At 53.2% G+C, this 20,532-nt stretch overlaps 2 protein-coding genes across 3 annotated transcripts in view; one reads left to right on the top strand and one right to left on the bottom strand.

The window, feature by feature from the left end:
• The window catches only part of KIF3A (kinesin family member 3A), a 69,052-nt gene extending 62,956 nt beyond the window's left edge, over window positions 1-6,096 (top strand). The window contains exons 18-19 of one of the 2 annotated variants that reach the window (XM_033181271.1): window positions 5,059-5,120; window positions 5,968-6,096. In XM_033181271.1, the coding sequence (XP_033037162.1) occupies window positions 5,059-5,120; window positions 5,968-6,020 (115 nt within the window). In that variant the 3' untranslated portion in view covers window positions 6,021-6,096. The remainder of the gene's footprint in view (window positions 1-5,058; window positions 5,121-5,967) is intronic. The other variant, XM_033181272.1, reaches the window with a different exon arrangement.
• A 6,460-nt stretch (window positions 6,097-12,556) lies between these two features.
• On the bottom strand, window positions 12,557-16,533 carry IL13 (interleukin 13). Its single transcript, XM_033181283.1, has 4 exons — window positions 15,303-16,533; window positions 14,188-14,241; window positions 13,835-13,939; window positions 12,557-13,488 (listed from the first exon to the last, which is right to left on the bottom strand). The coding sequence occupies exons 1-4, from the start codon at window positions 15,546-15,548 to the stop codon at window positions 13,381-13,383; spliced, it is 513 nt and encodes a 170-aa protein (XP_033037174.1). The 5' UTR covers window positions 15,549-16,533; the 3' UTR covers window positions 12,557-13,380.
• Window positions 16,534-20,532: the final 3,999 nt, after the last annotated feature.

Here is a 20,532-nt window from a genome sequence, read left to right on the forward strand (position 1 = left end):
GGCTCAAGTGATCCTCCCACCTCAGCCCCTTGAGTAGCAGGTGCATGCCACCGCACCATGCCTGGCTAATTTTTATTTTTATTTTTTGGTAGAGATAAGAGTCTCACTATGTTGCCTAGGCTCATCTCAAATTCCTGGGCTCAAGTGATCCTCCTACCTCGGTCTCCCAAAGCTCCGAGATTACAGGTGTGAGCCACCATGCCTGGCCAGGAATGCCCACTTTTTGAATGGAACCTAAACACATCCTCAGCTAATTAGGAAAAAGAGCTACAGTCTTACCAACCTACAAATCAGCTCTCCTTGTCAGTGCCCCACCACCCGCTCTGCTTGTTTTTCATTGAATTCATGTGGACACAATAAGGTGCTCATTGCCTCACCCCAGCCATGAACGTAAGGACCCCGCCATTCACTCAGGTACCTGGGCCCTGTGCACAGCCCACCTAGCCTCCCAGTAAGGGCTCATGGGCAGCAGGATTATTGGGCCCTGCCTGCCCCCTGCTTTTCTCCCAGAACCTTCCCTTCCCTTGGTCTCTGACCTTCTTTTCGCTATGAATTTCCTTTTTTTTTTTTGAGACAGAGTCTCGCTCTGTCACCCAGGCTGAAGTGCAGTGGCGCGATCTCGGCTCACTCCAAGCTCCGCCTCCCGGGTTCACACCGTTCTCCTGCCTCAGCCTCCCGAGTTGCTGGGACTACAGGCGCCCGCCACCAAGCCCAGCTAATTTTTTGTATTTTCAGTAGAGATGGGGTTTCACTGTGTTAGCCAGGGTGGTCTTGATCTCCTGACCTCGTGATCCGCCCGCCTCGGTCTCCCAAAGTGCTGGGATTACAGGCATGAGCCACTGTGCCTGGGCCTCCCTATGACTTTCTTCTGGAGGATCATCTAAAAATGTGTGTTGCTAAGGTTTTGCCTCTCTTCCACCCCCCCCCCCGACACCCCCCCACTCCCCGGGCCCCCACACTCTGTCACCCAGGCTGGAGTGCAGTGGTGATCATAGCTTACTGCAGCCTTGAACTCCTGGGCACAAGGCATCCTCCAGCCTCAGCTTCCCAAGTAGCTGGGATTACAGGCATATGCCACCACGCCTGGCTAATATCTGTATTTTTTTTTTTTTTTCTTTTTTAGTAGAGACCGGTTTTCACCATGTTGGGCAGGATGGTGTCAAACTCCTGGCCTCAAAATGATCCACCCACCTCAGCCTCCCAAAGTGCTGGGATTATAGGCGTGAACCACCATGCCTGGACAAGGTTTTGCCTCTGTTTTGGATCTTTTCTTCCCTCACTATTATTATTAAGTTGACAAATAAATATTGCCTATATATTTAAGCTGTATGATATAATGTTTTAAAATGTGCATATGTTATGGAATTGCTACATCAAGCTAATTATACAGTACTTCACATATTTATTGTTGGTAAGAACATTTAAAATCTACTCTCTTTGTGATTTATGTATTTATTTATTTTGAGATGGAGTTTCACTCTGTTGCCCAGACTGGAGTGTAATGGCGCAATCTCGGCTCACTGCAACCTCTGCCTCCTGGGTTCGAGCGATTCTCCTGCCTCAGCCTCCCGAGTAGCTGGGATTACAGGTACCTGCCAACACACCCAGCTAATTTTTGTATTTTTAATAGAGACAGGGTTTCACCATGTTGGCCAGGCTGGTCTCGAACTCCTGACCTCAGGTGATCTACCCGCCTCAGCCTCCCAAAGTGCTGGGATTACAAGGGTGAGCCACTGCGCCTGGCCCCTCTTCATGATTTTTAAGTATACAAGACATTGTTATTAACTGTTACCGCCATGTTGTACAGTGGCTCTCTTGAACTTATTCCCCCCAACTGAAATTTTATATCCTTTGACCAACATCTTCCTGATCACCACCCTCCCAGCCCCTGGTGACCATCCTACTCTCTGCCTCCCTGAGTGTGACTTTTTTAGATTTCACATATGTGTGAGATCATGTAGTATTTGTCTGTCTGTGCCTGACTTTTTTCACTTAGCATAATGTCCTCCAGGTTCATCCATGTTGTGGTGAATGACAGGGCTTCCTTCTTTTTTAAGACTGCATAGTATTCCACTGTGTATATGTAGTTTTGGATCTTATCGCAGTGCCTCACGTTCTGTGAAGGAGAGAATCTGGATAATTGTATCAGAAAGGTCCTAGACCATATTTAGGATCCTTCCATTGGGACTGGGCAGCAAAGTTACCAAACTAAATGCAGTGGCTTCAGATGCCAAAGCACCTGCAATGAGCCACACCTCACAGGTGAGGGGTATTGTCCCCCATGACACTGCCCTCATTTCAGTTGCCAGCTGCACATTCAGGGGTCCCCAGCCCACCCTCACTGCTGACTGACTGGCTGCAAATCTGGGAGTTTCCACTATCCCTCAGGTTCCAGAATTCACTAGGATAACTGACAGAACTCAGAAGAGTGCTGTATGTAAGGCCACAGTTTTATCATAACAAAAGCATTCAAATCAGAACCAGCCAAAAGAGGAGACACAGGGGTGAGATGGAGGAGGGGCCCAAACACAAAACTCTCGTTGTCTTCCCCTGTGACCCCAGAGGCATCACCTTCTCAGCACTTTGACGTGTGACAAAATGCTGAGTATTTCCAAGCATGTAGGCTCACTTGAGTTTTGGGGTCCAGAGTTTTTATTTGAGTCTCATCACGTAGGTGTGGTTGATGGAATCACTGGCCACTGGGTTGAACTCATCTTCCAGATTTCCTTCCAGGAGGCCAGGCTGATATCACAAAACCTCAGTGGCATGGCCAGCCCCTCCATGGTCATATTGTCAGCAAAAACTACCTAGGGCCCACCATGCGTCACTTCACTGGCATAAACTGTCAGGGTTTACCATGAATAGTAAGATACTCCTATCACTTGGGAAATCCCTAGGAATTTGGGGCTACCTCCTGGGAACTGGTGACAAGGACTAGCCACATTCTTTACTCCAAGGGTTTGTAGCTGGTGGGACCTCCCAAGAGCTAGGACAAAGGCCATACTTCTTGGGTAAAGTTGGTTCTTCGCTGCACACACTGGGGGAGAGTTATGAGAAGAGCAGGTGGTTGCTTCCAAGGCAGGTGGGGACTTTGAATCCGATGAACTATTATGTGGAATGCAGTAGAGCAGCGGTTCCAGTTAACACAGGAGGGAGCTCGTCAAGTTGCGGACTTGCTGGAGGGCTTCTGCCAAATAGGTTCTCAAGGAGAGTCGGGGGTGCAGAAGGGGAGCTTGTGGGGAGGGCAGGATTCTGGAGTGTCTGGCGGGCAGTGGAACAGCCATTTATGTGTCCAGCTGGTGTTTTTCTAAGCACCCACTAATGGGCAGAACCTGGGCTTGAGGCTCTGAGGGCAGAGCTGGTGAGTGAAAAGGGAATATTAGGTGGGCAGGTTTAGCTCAGAAGCAGAATCCAGCTTGTTTTGTTTGTGTCAATGGTGGAATGGGGCCAAAGATGAAAGGATAAACTGTCCGGAACATTCGAGAGTGACCAGGGGTCTCCCCAGAGGGCAGAAGGGGGGGATGGGCCATCCTCCCCTGCAGGGACAGCACCATGGCAGGTGTGGCACGTGGGTAGAGATGGGGAAGGTGGGTGCCTCTATCATCAGGGACAAAGAGGAGGGCAGTGATCTCCACCACAACCACTGCGAAGGAGTCTCCGAGCCTGCAGGGCCATGGGCAGTGTCTTGGTAGGGTGTGGTGGGACGGGCACCAAAGTTCAGGAGGGAGGTTGAAGACTGTGCTGTCTCCGGGTGTGTGGGTCACAGGCCCCTTCCCCTCCCCTGTGTGAGAGCTGAGAACCGGCGCTGGCTCCTCTATGGATGCAGAGTTTTCCCTTCAGGCCCTGGAACGTAGCAGTTATGAGCACTGGCTTAGGAGTACAGCAAACGAGCCCTTGTCAACTCTGTGACCATGGATAGATCATTAACTCTCTCTGGGTCTCGGTTTTCTCACCTGTGAAATGGGAATAATGTAGACTCTTCCTTGTGAGGAGCAAGTGAGCGGTTCCATGGAAAGTACTTGGCATGGGTCATAGAAAGGGGGCCTGTTAACAGAGGCTGCTGTAGCACACGGTGGCTAAGAGAGTGGACGCTGGGCCCAGGTGGTCTGTCAGGCCTGGCTGCTGTGCCTCCCGGCTGTGTGACGTTGGGCACGCTACTCAGCCTCATCTGTGAAATGGAAGTCATAGCCGTCCCTGTCCCATGAAGTTGCTCTGAGGAATGAATGCATTGAAGTTTTCAAGTATTTAGAAGAGTGCCTGGCACACGGTAAGTGCTATGATGATGACGATGACTCATATCTTGAGTTGCTGAAATGACTGATGATGCTTCATCTATTAGGCAAGCCCAAGTCTGGACAGGGCAGTGGAGATCTGGCCAGACGGGCCCTCCGCACAGGTTCCTCCTGGATGTGCTCCTTCTCCGTCTTTGAGTTGCCGTCCTTGTTTCTGGTGGGTTGCCATCCCCACACTGCAGCCCGCCTACTTTAGTATCTGGATTCATTACAGGGAACAGACGCGGCTGTGGGTGCTTTAGTCAGGAAAGGATTTCATGCAGGAAAGTAGGTGCTTATAAGAATGTCAGGAGGGCTGGAGGGGCAGGCTCCAGGCTGGGCCCGGAACCCTAAAGACCTGACCCACTCAGTGAGCCACCCCTGAGGCTGTAGTGCCGGGATCCCAAAGTTGCTGCCTCTGCCGACCCCCTACACCGTGAGTCTGCTCCAGGACAGCCCCTATCTAACCCCCACACCATGAGTCTGCTCCAGGACACCCCCCACCTGACCCCCACACCGTGAGTCTGCTCAGGACACCCCCAGTCTGAATGACCAGGTACATGGTGTCTGCTGCCCTCCCCTCCACAGCCTGTCAGCCTTCATCTAATTGGAGAAGCCAGATGCTCGCTTCAAAGGAGTCAGAAACACGGCACTCAACTCGGAGAAAGGAAAGCAGGTCGCGCAATGCAGCCCAGTCTCCATGGGCCTCGTCCATTGATGCTTGCTGTCCCAGCCATTCCTGTGGTCCCTGCGTCATGTGAATCTCACCTCTCTCCTCTTCTGTCAGTCCTGCAGGTCAGCACCCAGGAGAGTGCTTTCCAACCCCCACAGGCTTTGTCATGGAAAAAGGTGAGACTTCTCTGAGGGAGGGGCACTTAAGCAGAGTTAGGGATGAGCCGCTTTAGCCAGGAGCAGGGGCTGCAGGGAGGTTTGAGTGCAGGCAGGGGACAGCCAGTGGAAGGCCCCGGGGGCACTGAAGAGAGGGCTCCCAGCAGGGGAGTGTGGGCTGAGGGGACCCAGCCAGAGCACTGCAGGCACCCGTGACAGAGGCAGCTGGCATGAATCAGGTGGGACGGTGGCAGGGAGAGCTGTGGGCTCTCGAGTCATTTGTCCCAGCACAGTGTCCAGGTTAAGACCTGGTGTCCTGGTGCCCACAGGACGTGGCTGGTTCTGAATCCCAGCTCTGGGTTACCTTGGAAAAGTTCCCCTGTCCAGGCTTCTCTGTAAAAACTGGGCTGATTACTACAGAAGGTGACAAATATGAAGTGTTTGGTGTGGTGATAGACATGTCACAAGCCCTCAGAAAATGCCATCTATCACCATCACCACGACCATCATCATTAATAGCACTTGGAAGTGACTGAATGTGGGGGTGAGGGAGAGCAGGAGGTCGCAGGTGGCCCCAGGTCTCTGGCTTGGGGAGGAGGCAGGGGAGGAGGGGAGGAGGCAGGGGAGGAGGGGAGGAGGCAGGGGAGGAGGGGAGAGGCGGGGAGGAGGGGAGGAGGCAGGGGAGGAGGGCAGGCAGCAGGTGGGAGCCACCAGCTAAGGGGCTGCTGCGGGCCATGCTCAGCACCGGGGAGGGTCCAGCCTGCAGGCAGTAGACATGGAGGTTGACTAAGCTGCGGGGAAGAACAGTGTTGCTGGAAAAAGGGGTCCTGGTTCAGACCCCAAGAGAGGGTTCTTGAATCTCACACAGGAAGGAAATCAAGGCGAGTCGTGGAGTGCAGTAAAGAAGGGATGGTTTATTGAAAGCAACTCAGAGTTGGGTATCCTCAGAAAGCACGAGCAGGAATGCCTCGTCTGCTAAAGGGGTCTTGTCTATACAAAAGCCAAGCTAAGTTATGTCTGTGTGTGGGTGGGCTGACAGTGTCACAAAATGTAGTACTTTGTGGATTTAAAGAACGTTTTATCCTTGGCCTTTTAGTGAGTAAGTACATCAGAGCATTACTGTAACTATCTTGAAAGCATATACGGTTATGAGACATCAGGACACCCGGACATTCTTCTGTTGTGGGAGTTTGTCCTTGCGGGCATGACTAAACTGCTTCCTTGGCGTAAACATCTCATGACCATGGGTGGTGACTGGCCAGGAATATGCCTAGCTAGTTTTAAGATGGAGTCGATTTTAGAATGGTGTCACCCTGGCTCTCCTCTGTTCCTGTTGACCTAACAATATGGCCGGGGGTGAGAGAAGACAGGGGACAAGAAATGAGCCAGGGGACTCCCATGACGCTGGAAGGTGATGATGCGGGGCGCAAAGTCCTAGCATGAGAGAGGCCCAGAGAGGAGGAGCAGTGGTCAGTGGCAGCGATGTTCCTCGTAGGTGAGGCTAGATAAGGAAAGACACGCATTGCTGCACGGAATGATGAGTTGATAATCAGTGACCTCATGAAATGTCTGAGTGCAGTGGGGGCACAGGAAGGGGCCAGATGAGGTGGAACTCGGTATGGGCATCTGGGGAGGCAGCTGTGTTGGGCTGCAGGCTGCATCGGTGGTTGACAGCTGTGTTCTGAATGGGACACAATCAGCACAGGCTGCCCCAGCTCAGCGAGCGGCAGCTCTATCCTTGCAGTTGTTCACACACAACACAGGAAGACCTCACGCACTCACTCCAGGCCATCCCAGAGCCTCTCCCTTCACTGATGTGACCTCTCGGATTGGTGGTGGTGGGGAAGGGGCAGGGGTAGAGATGGAACAAAATTGACAAAATTGGCCATGAGTTGCTCATTGTTGACGCTGGGCAATGGATGCTTGGGAGTGACTTGTGTATATTTGAAATTTTCTGTAATAGAAGATTTAAAAAATGTAATTGCATGGCAAATGTAAATAATATTAACATATGCACATTTATATATTATATATTTATATCTATATGCATTATATAATATACTATTTAAGTAAATAATATATACAGTAGCAGTATAATGTATACATGTATCTTACACACACCCCCTCCAGTCCTCCACTACCACATGCACCATCGCTCCCCACCAGCATCTCTGCAGGAGCCTTGGTGCTCATCTCCCTGTTTCGCCCTCGCCCCCACATGGCGTTCTCCACACAGCAGCCACGGTGACTTTGTTAAAATGTGAGTCAGACTGGCAGGACGCGGTGGCTCACGCCTGTCATCTCAGCACTTTGGGAGGCCGAGGTGGGCGGATCATGAGGTCAGGAGATCAAGACCATCCTGGCTAACACGGTGAAACCCCATCTCTACTAAAAATACAAAAAATTAGCCGGATGTGGTGGCGGGCGCCTGTAGTCCCAGCTACTCGGGAGGCTGAGGCAGGAGAATGGCGTGAACCCGGGAGGTGGAGCTTGCAGTGAGCCAAGATTACATCACTACACTCCAGCCTGGGTGACAGAGTGAGACTCCGTCTCAAAACAAAAAAACAAATGTGTGTCAGACCACATCACTCCATCCCACTTAAAGTGAAGCCTAGTCCTGGCCTCTGCAGCCCTGCTGGGCTCCTGCTGCCCTCGCCACAGCCTCTACTCCAGCCCGAGGGTCACCTGTGAGTGCCGGGAAGGGCATCCCCAGCTTGCTCTTGCTCGAGACCTTAGCACCTGCAGTTCCCTTTCCCTTTATGACTTTGCCCCCATCTGTGCACGGCTGTCCCCTCCCCTTGTTTCATCCCGATCTCTGTTCTCATTTTATCACATGGGGAGGATTTCTCCAACCTTCCCGTGTAACACAGCGCCCTCCCTGCCGTGCAGCCCCGGTCTGTTCTATCTCCCTCGGTAGTGGTTACCACCGCCTGACACACTGAGTGCTCTCTTGTTGGCTTATTCTATCTCCCAGCTAGAAGCAACCTGTTTTATTTCGTGGACCCGCAGCGCCTAGAACAGGGTCTGACACCCAGGCCAGGCCTCAATCCATACTTGTCGAATGAATGAGTGGAGCTCCATTTCCGCGGAGTCACTGAGACGTGGCTGAAGTCACAACACTAGAAGTCAGGGACACAGCTGGGGCTTGAAGCTAGGGCTGGTTTCACCCTGAGCTGTATGTTCTGCCTGTGTCCCTGAGAGGGGAGGGGATGGGACCCAGAGCACAGACACATGGAGGGCCCCATCCAAGGGCACAGGGACTGAGGGGAGGAGGGAGCTGAGGCAGGCAGGCAGGTAGTGGCGTAGACTGCTTTGCAGAGCTGTGGGGAAGTAGCTCTGCAGGCCGCTGGCTTCTCTTGCCTTTCAGAAGCAGGTGGAAGATCTTTTTCCCAAGAGGCAGAGCTGCTGAGGAGGCTGCAGGAATGTTCCATCTGTCCCTATAGTGTTAATGTCACTTTAGCCTCAGAGCTAGATGGGCGGCCCACCCTTTCCCTTCCCACTCCCACTGGCTCCTGTGCCCTGGCAGGCCAGGGCCTGGCGAAGACCCCCAAGAAGGCAGCACCTTCCTCTGTCTTTGGCAATGCGAGATCTGATGGGTCCAAGAGTGCCAGCCCGTGGGAGTTGCAGTGCCAGGCCTGCCTGGCTGAGGGGCTGCCTTGCAGGCCCCTGCAGACCCCCACCTCCTCTCCCGAGGGGGCCGGCTCCCGAGGGAGGACTTAGGCTGGTCTGAGGGGTGCTGGTGCTGGTCCAGCGGGGGGATGCTGCAGCCAAGTCTCCTCACCAGCCTGTCTTGGTACACTCCCTCCATGATGCAGACATCACATTCTTATTCTTTTTGCTTTTTTAAAATGAAATTTATCTTTGTCTCCCATTGGAAAATGAATGCATGCTCATTATAGAAAATGTGGGAAACAGATCAGAAGAAAGAAGAGTAAATAAAAATTGCTTTTTCCAATGTGGCATCACCACAGCTCCTCTGGCACAGGGCCCTGGGTTGGGCAGGGAGTCGTCGACCATGTGGCCAACAGGCCATCGAGCTGTGGGTCTACAGGGGATGGATGCCATGGATGGCTCAGGCCTTCCTCCCTTGAGGGTTTGGGGAAGTGGTGCCGGCCCTCACACGCTTGTCCATAGTGATGCAGAGAGCGGAGCTGACGAGAGTTGCTATATTTAATTTTGGTGCCTGCGTCACCTCTGACCACACAGCAGCATCTGCCCGGGCAGGCAGCACATGGCTGGGGGTGTTTCTGAACGACACTGTGAGAGAATCACTTTCCACAAGAAAAGGTATAGTGGAGGGGAAGGGAGAGACAGCAACAGAAAGTGAGGTCGTAAGTAGAAAATTGCTTCTGGGATTTCAAATGGCTTTGTCATGGGGCCCGCCCTTGCTGCCGAGAAATCAGTTGATCTGGGAAAGTTTGTTGCAAACCCTTGCCCTCTTGCTTTTGGGTGGAGCTGAGAAATGAATGAAGATAATGGGGCTTTATGAGTGTGCGGGAGGGCAGCTGAGGAGACAGCCACCAGTCCTGACCCCAGCTTGGACCCCTAGAAAGGCCAGATAGGAGCTGGCCAGCGTGTCCCTGGCCAGGCAGTCCTGTCTGGAACATAGTCAGCCTGGCCCCAGCTGGGCCTTCTTAGGAGGGAGGCAGCCAAAGTGGGGAACAGGTTTGCAGTATGTTACAATGGGCCAGCTAGATGAAGGTCATAAGCAGAAGACGTTTCTCTTTGACCACAATGAAAAAGTGGTAAGCCGCTGGGCCAGATGAAGGCCAGGCTTCAAGCTGCTGCCTCTGTCACAAGGAAATAAGATATGGGCCTGGTCCCCCTGGGGCCCGCTCCTTCTCATCCTGCGCAGGACAGGGGGCCAGCCTCGGAGAAACCCGCCAAGTGACTGGGAGTGTTTTCTGACACCTCATCTGAGCAGCAAACTGAGGTGTTTGGTTCACCGGAAACTCGCGTGTATCTCACTTCTCACTTAAGCCCAGCCCCTCTTCCAGTGAAACCTCCTGGGCTGGGGTTCCCGAGGTGCCAAGGGGCTCCCCGACCTGGGCCCCATGGTCAGCGTCTTCCTCCCACTCACCAAGCACTCTTCTCCCTTTTCAACCCCCTTCTCTCTGAGCCCTGCTGAGGGCTTGCCTTGTTTATGAAAGAACTTAGGCCACGTGGTTAGAGAAAACTCCCAGCAAACACTGCCAGGGGTCAGTCCCCAGGGAGGGAGGTTCCCAGCCACAGTTGCAGCCACTGACACTTACCTACCTCGTTCTCTCTTCCTTTCTCTTTCCTGACAGGGCCCCCTCCCTGTTGCCACCAGCTGCAGCTCGGTTCTGTGGCTCCGTAAGGCATCCCTCATCCCTGGAGAGCCCCATGCCCTCTCCAGCCCAGGGCACACTGCCAGTGACCACAGGCCCCCTTCCTGGGGGGCAGCCTGGAAGGTGTGAGGGACAGGAGCTCCACAGTGGCTGAGGAAGTGGCGAGCTGCAGACCCCTAGTGGTGGGGCCCAGGACGGCCGTTGGCCAGACCCCTAGTGGTGGGGCCCGGGACGGCCTTTGGCCGTCCACACAGTGCACCTGCCTCGCAGGCCGTCCTGAATGTGTGGCTCAGAGCAGGGCCTTGGAGGATCCCGAGGAACTCTGCCCCACATCAGTCTCAATTCCAGTCTTTGTTCTTGAAGGAGTCACGTGGAATTTCACTGGAAGGGTTTCCATCTTCTTTCTGGATAGGCAGGGCAGTACTTCGGCTGGCAGAGAGCACATGGGTCAAAGATGGGAGATAGATTGCTAGGTCCTGTTTACAAAGTCATTGCCCTCCATAAATATCCTTCCAGCCTTAAACCCTAGACTCTGGGTGGAGAAGAATGCCGAGACTCTGACTCCCGCCCACCTCCTCTGGCTTCCGAGACTCTCCCACCCTCCGCGGAAGCAGCCACTGCCCACCTCCAGAGGGGAGGCCCCACCGAGGGAGGACATACGGCTCCCCGCGGAGGGAGGACATACAGCTCCCCGCAGCAGACCCTGTGTTGTTTCTACAGAGTTCTTTCTGGGGCTCAACCTGGAGTGCATGGGGTGTCTTGGTGGTCACTAGCCCAGGCGTCTGCTGTGGTGGTCCCCCGCAGGTATTCCCTCAGCAAATGTGACAGGACTTAATAGGCTTGGCACCAGAGAGCTGGTCCTGTCCCCTGCCCCGGACAGCCTGCTGGAGACCCAGCTCTTGCACCACCACCCTCTTCACCCCCACAGTCTTCTCTCTTCTGGGCCAAGTATCCCCTGCCCCCTGCACTGTCAGGTTTGCCTTCTTCCCTTGCCTCTCCCTGGGGAAAGTAAGTGGTTCTGGAATAGCTGACTGCCATCATCAGCCCCCTGGTCAACTCCCTGCCATGTCCTCTGCTGTTGCATGAATGACACAGCCGTGAGCAGCAGAGGGCAGCTGCCTTCAGGGACTTCTGAGTGTCACTGTGGTGTTCCCGTGGGGCTCTGGGCTCCCCAGGGAGGGCGCCTGCCTGCCACTACAAGTTTGAGACTGGTCCTTGATGACTATCACCCACTGCAAAGGCATCCCATCCTGGAGTCACCCTCTGCCCTGGGCACCTCCCAGAGAGTCACAATGAAAAACGTTGCTGATGGGCATGGCCTGGAGCTGTGGCTTGGTAAGGCCTGCTGGTCTCTGCACTCCAGCTGCTGGCCAGGGCCAAGGGAGAAGCAACAAGAGCTGCTGAGGAGTGGCCTAGCCAGAGCCCTGTTCACAGAGGTGGTGCGTGTGTGCACCCTAATGGTGAGAGCTGTCCAGAAAGGCAATGGGCTGCCCCTCAAAAATAGTAGGGAACTCCCTGTCAGTGAGATGGCCCAAACAGGTTGATGGCAATCTTTCAGAGGGAAAAGCTCCATTCAGGACGGGTGACATTTGGACAGAAATAGGCAGGGTGGTTAAGTGTATGGGCTTTGGAGTTAAAGTGAGTTTGGGGCCCCAGTCCCAGCTTTGCTTCTTTACCTCAGATGAGCTCTGAGGCCCCAGGACCCCAGTGAGGAAGTAGCTATGTGACCTTAGGCAAACCACCCACGTTCTCTGAGCCTCACAGTTCTCATCGGCCTGCTGGGTTGTGAGGAGACATGAGTGTGTGGGCGGTGCCAGACACAGCTGGCCAGTCCTCAGGAGGTGTGGTCGCGAGACTTCCTGGGTCTCCGTCTGCTCCTCATGCCCTCCTTGAACCCTGACAGCCTGGCCCAAGTGTCTCCGTCCTCGCTAGCACGGCAGACAGAAGGTAGGGCTTCCTTCAGGCCATGTCCGCATCCCCGGGAGCTAGCTTGCTTTCAGCCCAGGTCACTGCACGCCATCCTCACTGTAACCCATCCCAGCCCCCTCCTCCAACCCGCCAGCCTCCTAAAGAGCTCCTCAGAGTCTTCAGACCACACACCAGTGTCCCCAAAGGCCAAAATGAAAGACAAATACAATCAGGCCTACTTGTCACCAACTTTATTTCTGGCTTCAGTTTGACAGTCAATGAAACAACGTGTTCAGTGCCCTGCCCCAGTGTTCAAGGCACCCTTCTATATATTAGTAACTCTTTGCTAACATATTTAATATTTAAATACCAGGAAAAACAATAAATTACTCGTTGGCTGAGAGCTGGCTGCTGGCTGGCAGACAGGAGCAGCTGTTCTGCTCCTCTCCTGACCCTGCCTTGAATGAGGCTTCGAGGCCCCAGGACCCCAGTGAGGTAGCAGAATTCTGTACACAGTATTTATTACCAGGGACTCCTGGTGTCCACTGCTTTAGTGCTGGGGCCCTGAGTCTCTGAACCCTTGGCTCCAAGTGCCAGCAGCCACAGTCTTCCCCAGTCCCCAACGCTGACAAACACACTCATTTAAATAACACACAATAATAAATAAGGCCAAGAAGAAATGTGCCTGAGCTGCTCTCTGCCTCCGTTGCCTGTGTGTGAAGTGGGGGCCTCTCCCACCACGCCTGGCAAGGGGGGCACCCACTGTAATGCTACAGTGCGCTCTAGGGCAGGGGAGGGGTGTAGGGACATGTCATCCCCAGATCCACCGAGCTCAGGGCCCTGGACAGAAGAGGCCCACTAGGCTGAGCCCTGGGCAAGGGGAAGGCTGGGGTCGGCTAGGCTGAAGACAGGCAGCACAGGTTGAGGTCTAAGCGAAGGAATTTTACCCCCTCCCTAACCCTCTTCCCCACCTCCCCAAGACATTTTTGACAACAGAAAGAAAAATGAATCTGCAACTTCAATAGTCAGGTCCTGTCTCTGCAAATAATGATGCTTTCGATGTTTCAGTTGAACTGTCCCTCGCGAAAAAGTTTCTTTAAATGTAAGAGCAGGTCCTTTACAAACTGGGCCACCTCGATTTTGGTGTCTCGGACACGCAAGATGGAAAACTGCTGCAGGATAAAGAGGCCAGCACGTGAGTGGGACGCCAGAGGGCAGAACGACCTGCACAAACCAGGGGCTTTCCAGGGACTGTCTCATTCAGTCCTCACGGAAGTCCCCATGAGGTGAGTACTGTTAGTACCTCTACTGTACAGATGTGGACACTGAGGCCCAGGTAGGAGTCAGGAGCCCTTGAGCCCAGGTCCTGTAAACCCCGAAGGCCATGTCCCTGCTGCCACAATGGCCCCACCCCTGAGTGAACACACACCTTGGATATTCAGCCAGCTTCCCTTCAGTGAGCCCAGGGTTGGCAGGAGGGGGTGCAGGGTGGGGGTGAGAGGTTGGGGGGCGCCTTACCCCAGCTGAGACCTTGTGCGGGCAGAATCCGTTCAGCATCCTCTGGGTCTTCTCGATGGCACTGCAGCCTGACACGTTGATCAGGGATTCCAGGGCTGCACAGTACTGTGGAGAGGGGACACTGAGGGGTCAGGCCCTGCTAGGGTGGCTGCCTTTTGTGAGTCTGCAGGATGATGGGGCTGAGATGCCTGGTGCAGGTGAGTCTGGGTGGTGGGAAGGGCCCAGATGATTGGGGGAGGGAGGAGAGCGCTTGAAGCTTGCTTGGAACCCCAGCCATGGAAGGGAGTCTCAGAGAAGATAAGCCCAAGGCCTGCAGCCTCTGCCCCATCCTCCCCACACCTGAAGGTCCTTACCACGCCAGCTGTCAGGTTGATGCTCCACACCATGCTGCCATTGCAGAGCGGGGCCTGCGGGAGCAAAGTGACAGTGAGCAGAGTGCTGGCAGGGGTCGTGGGCCTGCCCTGCCAGCCCAGGCCAGGTCTGCACCAGCACAGGCCCCACACGCATCCCTCGTGTGGCGCAGAGGCAGGCCTGGCAGCCCCTCAGCGTTCCTGAGCTTCGTTTTCTGCTTTGAACAGCGGGCATGGGGGTGAGGACCCATGTATAGGGTCTTGGAACTGAGAGAAAAAAGTTGAGTGACACCACTAGTAAGGGACAAGCTGCATGTGCGGCTTGCCATAGTCAGGGCAAGAGGACAGGGGCCTGCGGAAAGGGCCAGGGCGGGGATGAGTGAAGTAGTGGTGGCCTGGGCCACTGTTGACCAAGACAAATCAGATGGGAGGCAGTGGGGGTCTGGTGTATTAAATGCCCTGCCTTCTGATTGTGAGGGAACATTGCAGTTAGGAGCATGGGCACTCTGGTGTTGGCCAGGCCTGGCTTGAATCCAGCTTCTGTCACTTAACCTCACTGAACCTTAGCAGAATGGGTTCATTGTACCTGCCTCTTGAGGTGGCTGGCAGTGATGAAATGACACATAAAGCACGTGTACCAGGCCTGGTGTAAGCAGCGCTCAAGACATGTGAGCTGTTACTAGTGAGGCAAGGAGCGGACTCTACTAACAAATCCTCCTGTAAGGGCAGGCCTATTAAGGTGCTGGGGAGAACGGCTGCATTATTATGGTCAAAATCCAGTTGGCAAATGCCACATGGTTCTGGGAGGGTGCTGGCCCTTCTCTGCTGTCCTCTGTTCAGGAATGGCTGAGTAGGAGCTGGCAGTGGCAGACAAGGCCAGGCCAGGAGAGCAGGTAGTCCCTGGGGACTCTGCCAGACCCCTTCATAGGTCCATCCACACTGCTGAGCCCCCAGCCCAGCTCCTCTTTCTCTCATGGCCGGGCCAGGCCTTGGTCCATGGGGATTCTTCCTGACCCATAGGCATCTTAGGATCCAAGCCCAGCTTGCTCATTACCTCATCCTGGGAATCACCCACCCTGGAGCCCTCATAGCTAGGACCCTGGCTAGCCGACACTCACCTTCTGGTTCTGGGTGATGTTGACCAGCTCCTCAATGAGCTCCTTGAGGGCTGTAGAGGGAGGCACAGGGCTTGGGGAGGCAAAGCCGCCGAGGTAAGTGAGAGCAATGACCATGGTCAATAAGAGCTCCATGAGGCCCAGTGCCAACAGGAGAGGATTGAGGAGCGGACGCATAGGCTGGGTGGCTTGTGGCCTTGGCGTCTTGTGGCAGCTTTTATAGGCCCAAGTGGTGACGCCTGACACCATGGTCTCTGCTTTTTCAGGCACTATCTAGAAACCACATCTTTACTCATCTTGATTTTACTTTGTGGAAAATCCAGTGTCGCATAAAGGAAAGAGTTTGATTTCTCGTGGACTTATTGAGAAGGGTCCAGGGCAGAGTTTCCAAGATCTGGGTGGGTTTAATTCCAGCGGCAGGCAAGGGGCCCTGAGAGCGGCATGGCATCTGCAATGCTGCCCTGAGTTCCAGCAGTTTTGCCTGTGACAACCCTGAGTACCTGGACAGCTGACCCAACTCTGAGCTCCTGTCTTCAGACCCTTTTGGGTCACCGGAAGTGCTGGGCAGATAGTGCACTGTGGCTGTGGCCACAGTCTACCAGCTATGGGAATTCGAGGAGTTTTATTTTTTTAATAAACCAGTCTCTTAAATTACTTAAGTAATACTTGCTTGGATACAAAATTCAAACAGGCAATAGAAGAGTAAAGTTCACTTCTTTTGGCTTGCCTAATTCCTCCTTGGCCCTACTGTGGGAGGGATTGTCAAAGTTCAGATTTCCAGGTCTCCACTGAGCAATCCAGACAGATTCAGAGGTCTTCCTGGGACTTTTTTTTGGTGTTTTTTGTTTTTTGGAGATGGGATCTCACTATGTTGCCTGCCTAGGTTGGCCTCCAACTCCCGGACTTAAGCGATCCCCCCACCTCAGTTTCCAGAGTGGCTGGGAGTAGTGTGCACCTATATCTGGCCCCTTTAATTTAAAGTGCACGGGCCATCCTGCTGGGAAACTCTTAACCGGGCCAGGCTGGCAGCCTGAGTTCAGGTCAGGGATTATAAGTGTTCCTAGTGCCACTGGGGCTTGGGGTGATCCCGTTTGCTCACCAGTCTCTGCAGGATCAACCCCTGCCGTCTGGGGGCCTCAAGTTTCCCTTCTGCAGAATGAGTGCTGTGGAGGGGCGGCTCCTGCGCCTGGCCCCTGCAGCCATATCGCCTTTTCCTGCTCTTCCCTCATTTTCCTAGAAGTCTTCCAGAAACTCCCACAACAGAGGCCACGGCATTTGCCTGTTGGGTGTTGATGTCAAGATTCCTCCTTTACCCACTTCCTCCCCAAGCCAGCGCCTCCCCAGCCCCCCTCTCTGCCTGCTCAGGCTCCTCAACGGGACTCAACCTCCTCACAAGGGTGTGCTTGTGACCTGTGCCACAAGGGATGTTGGATTCCCGCTCAGAGGCATCCCAACCTTGTTCACCCTCTCTTCCCACAGGGAACATCATTCCCACCCTCTGTCCACACTCGAAGCTTCCCAGCCCAGCTGCTGGCTCTGACTCCCAAAAGTCTGCCCCTTCCCCTCGAGGGCCCCCAGTGCCTGGAGTGCAGCTACTTGGCTGTGTGATCCCTCTACCGGCCTGTTTCCTAATCTGTAGTAGAGAGTCCATGGCATCTCCCATAGGGTCTCCGTGATGGGGGAAGGAGCGGGGAACTACCCTGGGCTGTGCAACTCCCGGTGCCCCGCCCGGATGAGTCAACGCCCCCGTAACCCCCATGGCTACCAAAAACCCTGCCGGAGCGGTGGGCAGGCGCGCCCCCGCGCGTGGGTGAAGGCGCTGGCGCGGCTGTTGCGGCGGCGATGGCCCGCGGAGATAGGGGGGTGGCCTTATGTAACAGGAGATAGGCCCGATAAGCAGGATCTGCGCGGCCGGGCCCTCCTCCACTGCCTCCGGCGGTGGCCGGTGCGGGAAGCAGGGGTGGGCGCAGAGACCGGCCTGTCTGGAAGCTGCGGAGGCTGGCGAGGGGGCGGCAAAGGTGGAAGTGGTGGTCCGAGCGCCAGGCAGGGCAGGGGCCAGCTGGACACCTGGGCCCGCGGCGCCCCGGAGCGCCAGTGCACACCGGCGAGGGGTGGGAGCGGCGGAGGGGCCGAGGCGTGCACGTGCCCCTACAGCACCGGCCGTATCAGGCCGAGGGATCCTGCGGGCCCGGCCGAGCGGCAGCACCTGCCCTCGAGGGTGGTCTCCTGGTCTCCGGGGGCCGAGGCGTGCCGGGCCGTGCGGAGAGGCACGGCCCAGATGGCTACATCAGAGGGTCTGTTGCTTGTTTCTAGATTGTCAGCGGGGCTCCACTCCCGTGCGGGCAATTTTAATTAACACTAACTACCAAAGGGTCGCTCCGGGCACTTGGCGCATGTGGCTCGCACCTGCCTGCAATGCGCCGCGTGGGCCGCCAGCTGACGGCCATGGGGAGCCTCCCCGCTTTGCTCTGGCCCCGAAGCGCTGGGATTGGGACCGCCCTTCCTGCGGACCAGCTCACCCTGGAAAAGCTGGGAAAGCTGGGGTTGCTTTTTCGGTTTTCCTCGGACTCTGGCTCTCCGTTGGCAAAGACGTGCCCAGTCGGGAGGAGTAAGGCCTGAGAGAGTTGTTTTAGTAAGTGAAACGATTTAATTTTTTAGATTTTTATTTTTAGGAAAGTTACGAATGCTAATAATTTTAAAAATCAAGAAGGTTCATTATGTAAAGCGGCAGCGCTGGGAATCCGTGCTCTATGGGCCTCTGGCATTGCTGCTCCTCTTGTGAGTGAGGCACTCTCTGCCCTGCTGTTTCCCTTACTGTCTTTTAAAGGTTATTTATATTGCAGACAGCCTTGGAAGAGATAGTACCTTCCTCCGGAGCTAAAGGCAGGCGCACTTCCCATTATAAAACTTCAGGCTCCCTAAGCTCATGCTTCCTCTCCTGTAAAGCAACCCATTTGTACAGGTGCCAGCTGGCCCTCTCTGCGTCTCCCTGGGAGAACTGGAATTCAGGGAACAAAAATGTTCATGCTCTACTACTACTTTTGTGCATAATAAACATGTTTGCCATTGATACAAGAATCCTGTGTCTTCTACCAGCATCCATGAAACTGTAAAGTGTGGCATACTGACTTGTTAGCTTGTAAGTAGGGTGAAAACTCAGATCTCTCTATTTTTGACAAGCAGCCTTCTCCCACCCCAGCCTCTTATCCAGGGAAACCTCTTTTATCTCCCTTCATGTTTCTAAATTAAGCCTAGGTTGCTATTTCTTGATTTTTTAGATATAGGAGCTGTTGTCTACAATGAATATTTCGTTCTTTCCTCCTTGCTGTCCTTCCTCCACCTGCATCCTTCCTTTTTTCTCATCAATACAGATAGATCATAATTTGGGTCAGTCAAAAGCCTTGTATGCTGTTTGCCTAATGATACTAATATATTCACAGGTGAAACATGGTTGGCTATGATTACTTTTATTTTCTTTCAAAACTTTTTACCTCTGGAGTTAATAATTATCTTGTTTTTCCATATTCTTAGTTTTCTGTGTTCCTCTCAGTGACTGAACCCTAAACTCTCGACCAAATACATGAAACTACTCTCAAGAAATTTGATGAGTTTTTCTCATAATTCATCTTCCTAAGAAAGCCAGGAGGTCAGGCCATCTGGCCTGCTCTGATCTAGCACTGCCCCGACCCTGCCACACAGCCGTCGTCCTGGGGCCTGTCGCCACTGCCCTGGGAACTCCCTTCGCCACTATGTGTGCTTCTCTTGAGGTTTTGATCTTTCTTTTTTCTTGGGTAAACATATCCCCTGATAGCTTTCTAATAAAGGGTGTGGAGAAGGTAAACTTTTTGAGAACTTGCATGTCTAAATAGATGTTTTATCCTCAAGTTGAATTTGACAGTTTAGTTAGGTATAGAATTTTAGGCAGGAAATACTTTTCTTTCAGAATTATAAAGGCCTGTGCTGTTGCCTCCTATCTTCCAGAAGTGCAGAAGTCTAGAACCACTTTGAATCCAGATCTTTCCTCACTCCTTTTGTAGAAATTGTCTCGGTCCCTATACTCCACATTTTACAACAATGTGCCTTGGTATATAGTTCTGTTCTCAACAACTGTACCAGATACATAGTGGGCCCTTTCAAACTGAAGACATGCCATTAAGTTCTGGTAAATTTTATTTTTTAAAAAAACCTCTCTGTTGTTTTTACTTCTTTTATTGTTGTTGTTGAGACAGAGTCTTGCTCTGTTGTCCAGACCGGAGTGCAATGGCGTGATCTCAGCTCACTGCAACCTCCGCCTCTCAGGTTCAAGGGATTCTCCTGCCTCAGGTCCCGAGTGGCTGGGAGTATATGCACCCACCATCATGCCCGGCTAATTTTTTGTATTTTTAGTAGATGGGGTTTTGCCATGTTGGACAGGCTGGTCTCCAACTCCTGATCTCAGGTGATCTGCCTGCCTTGGCCTCCCAACGTGCTGAGATTACAGGTGTGAGCCATCGCGCCCAGCCCTATTTTTACTTCTTATCTTTGAATAAATATTCCATTCACATGGCACAAAAATAAAAACGATATACATTCTTTATTCCTCCTTTCTCCCTTCTTGGGGTTGTACATGGTATCGTTACTTGTTTGGTTGTTCAACACAGAGGTTAGGGACACCCATCTTCACCCTGTTTTTTCAACCCCCAGCCATGCAGTTGAAAATCCACATATAACTTTTGACTTCCCCAGAACTTAACTCCTAATAGCCTGTTGTTGAGTGGGAGCCTTATTGATGACATAAAATGCATTAACACATATTTTGTATGTTATATGTATTATGTACTGTATTCTTACCATGAAGTAAGCTAAAGAAAAGAAAATGTTGGCTAGGCGCAGTGGCTCATGCCTGTAACCCCAGCACTTTGGGAGGCCAAGGCAGGCAGATCATTTGAAGTCAGGAGTTTGAGACCAACCTGGCCTATATGGCAAAACCCTGTCTCTACTAAAAATACAAAAATTAGCCAGATGCACTCGTGGTACATTCCTGTAATCCCAGCTACTCAGGAGGCTGAGGCTGTAGAATCACTTGAACCTGGGAGGCAGAGGTTGCAGTGAGCCAAGATTACGCCACTGCACTCCAGCCTGGGTGACAGAATGAGACTCCATCTCAAAAAAAAAAAAGGTTGTTAAGAAAATCACAAGGAAGGAGGAAAAAATATATTTCCTATTCATCATTAAGTAGAGGTGGAACATCACA

Source organism: Trachypithecus francoisi, unplaced genomic scaffold (genome assembly GCF_009764315.1).
Source record: "Trachypithecus francoisi isolate TF-2019V2 unplaced genomic scaffold, Tfra_2.0 Lachesis_group2, whole genome shotgun sequence".
In the NCBI taxonomy this organism is placed as follows: domain Eukaryota; kingdom Metazoa; phylum Chordata; class Mammalia; order Primates; family Cercopithecidae; genus Trachypithecus; species Trachypithecus francoisi.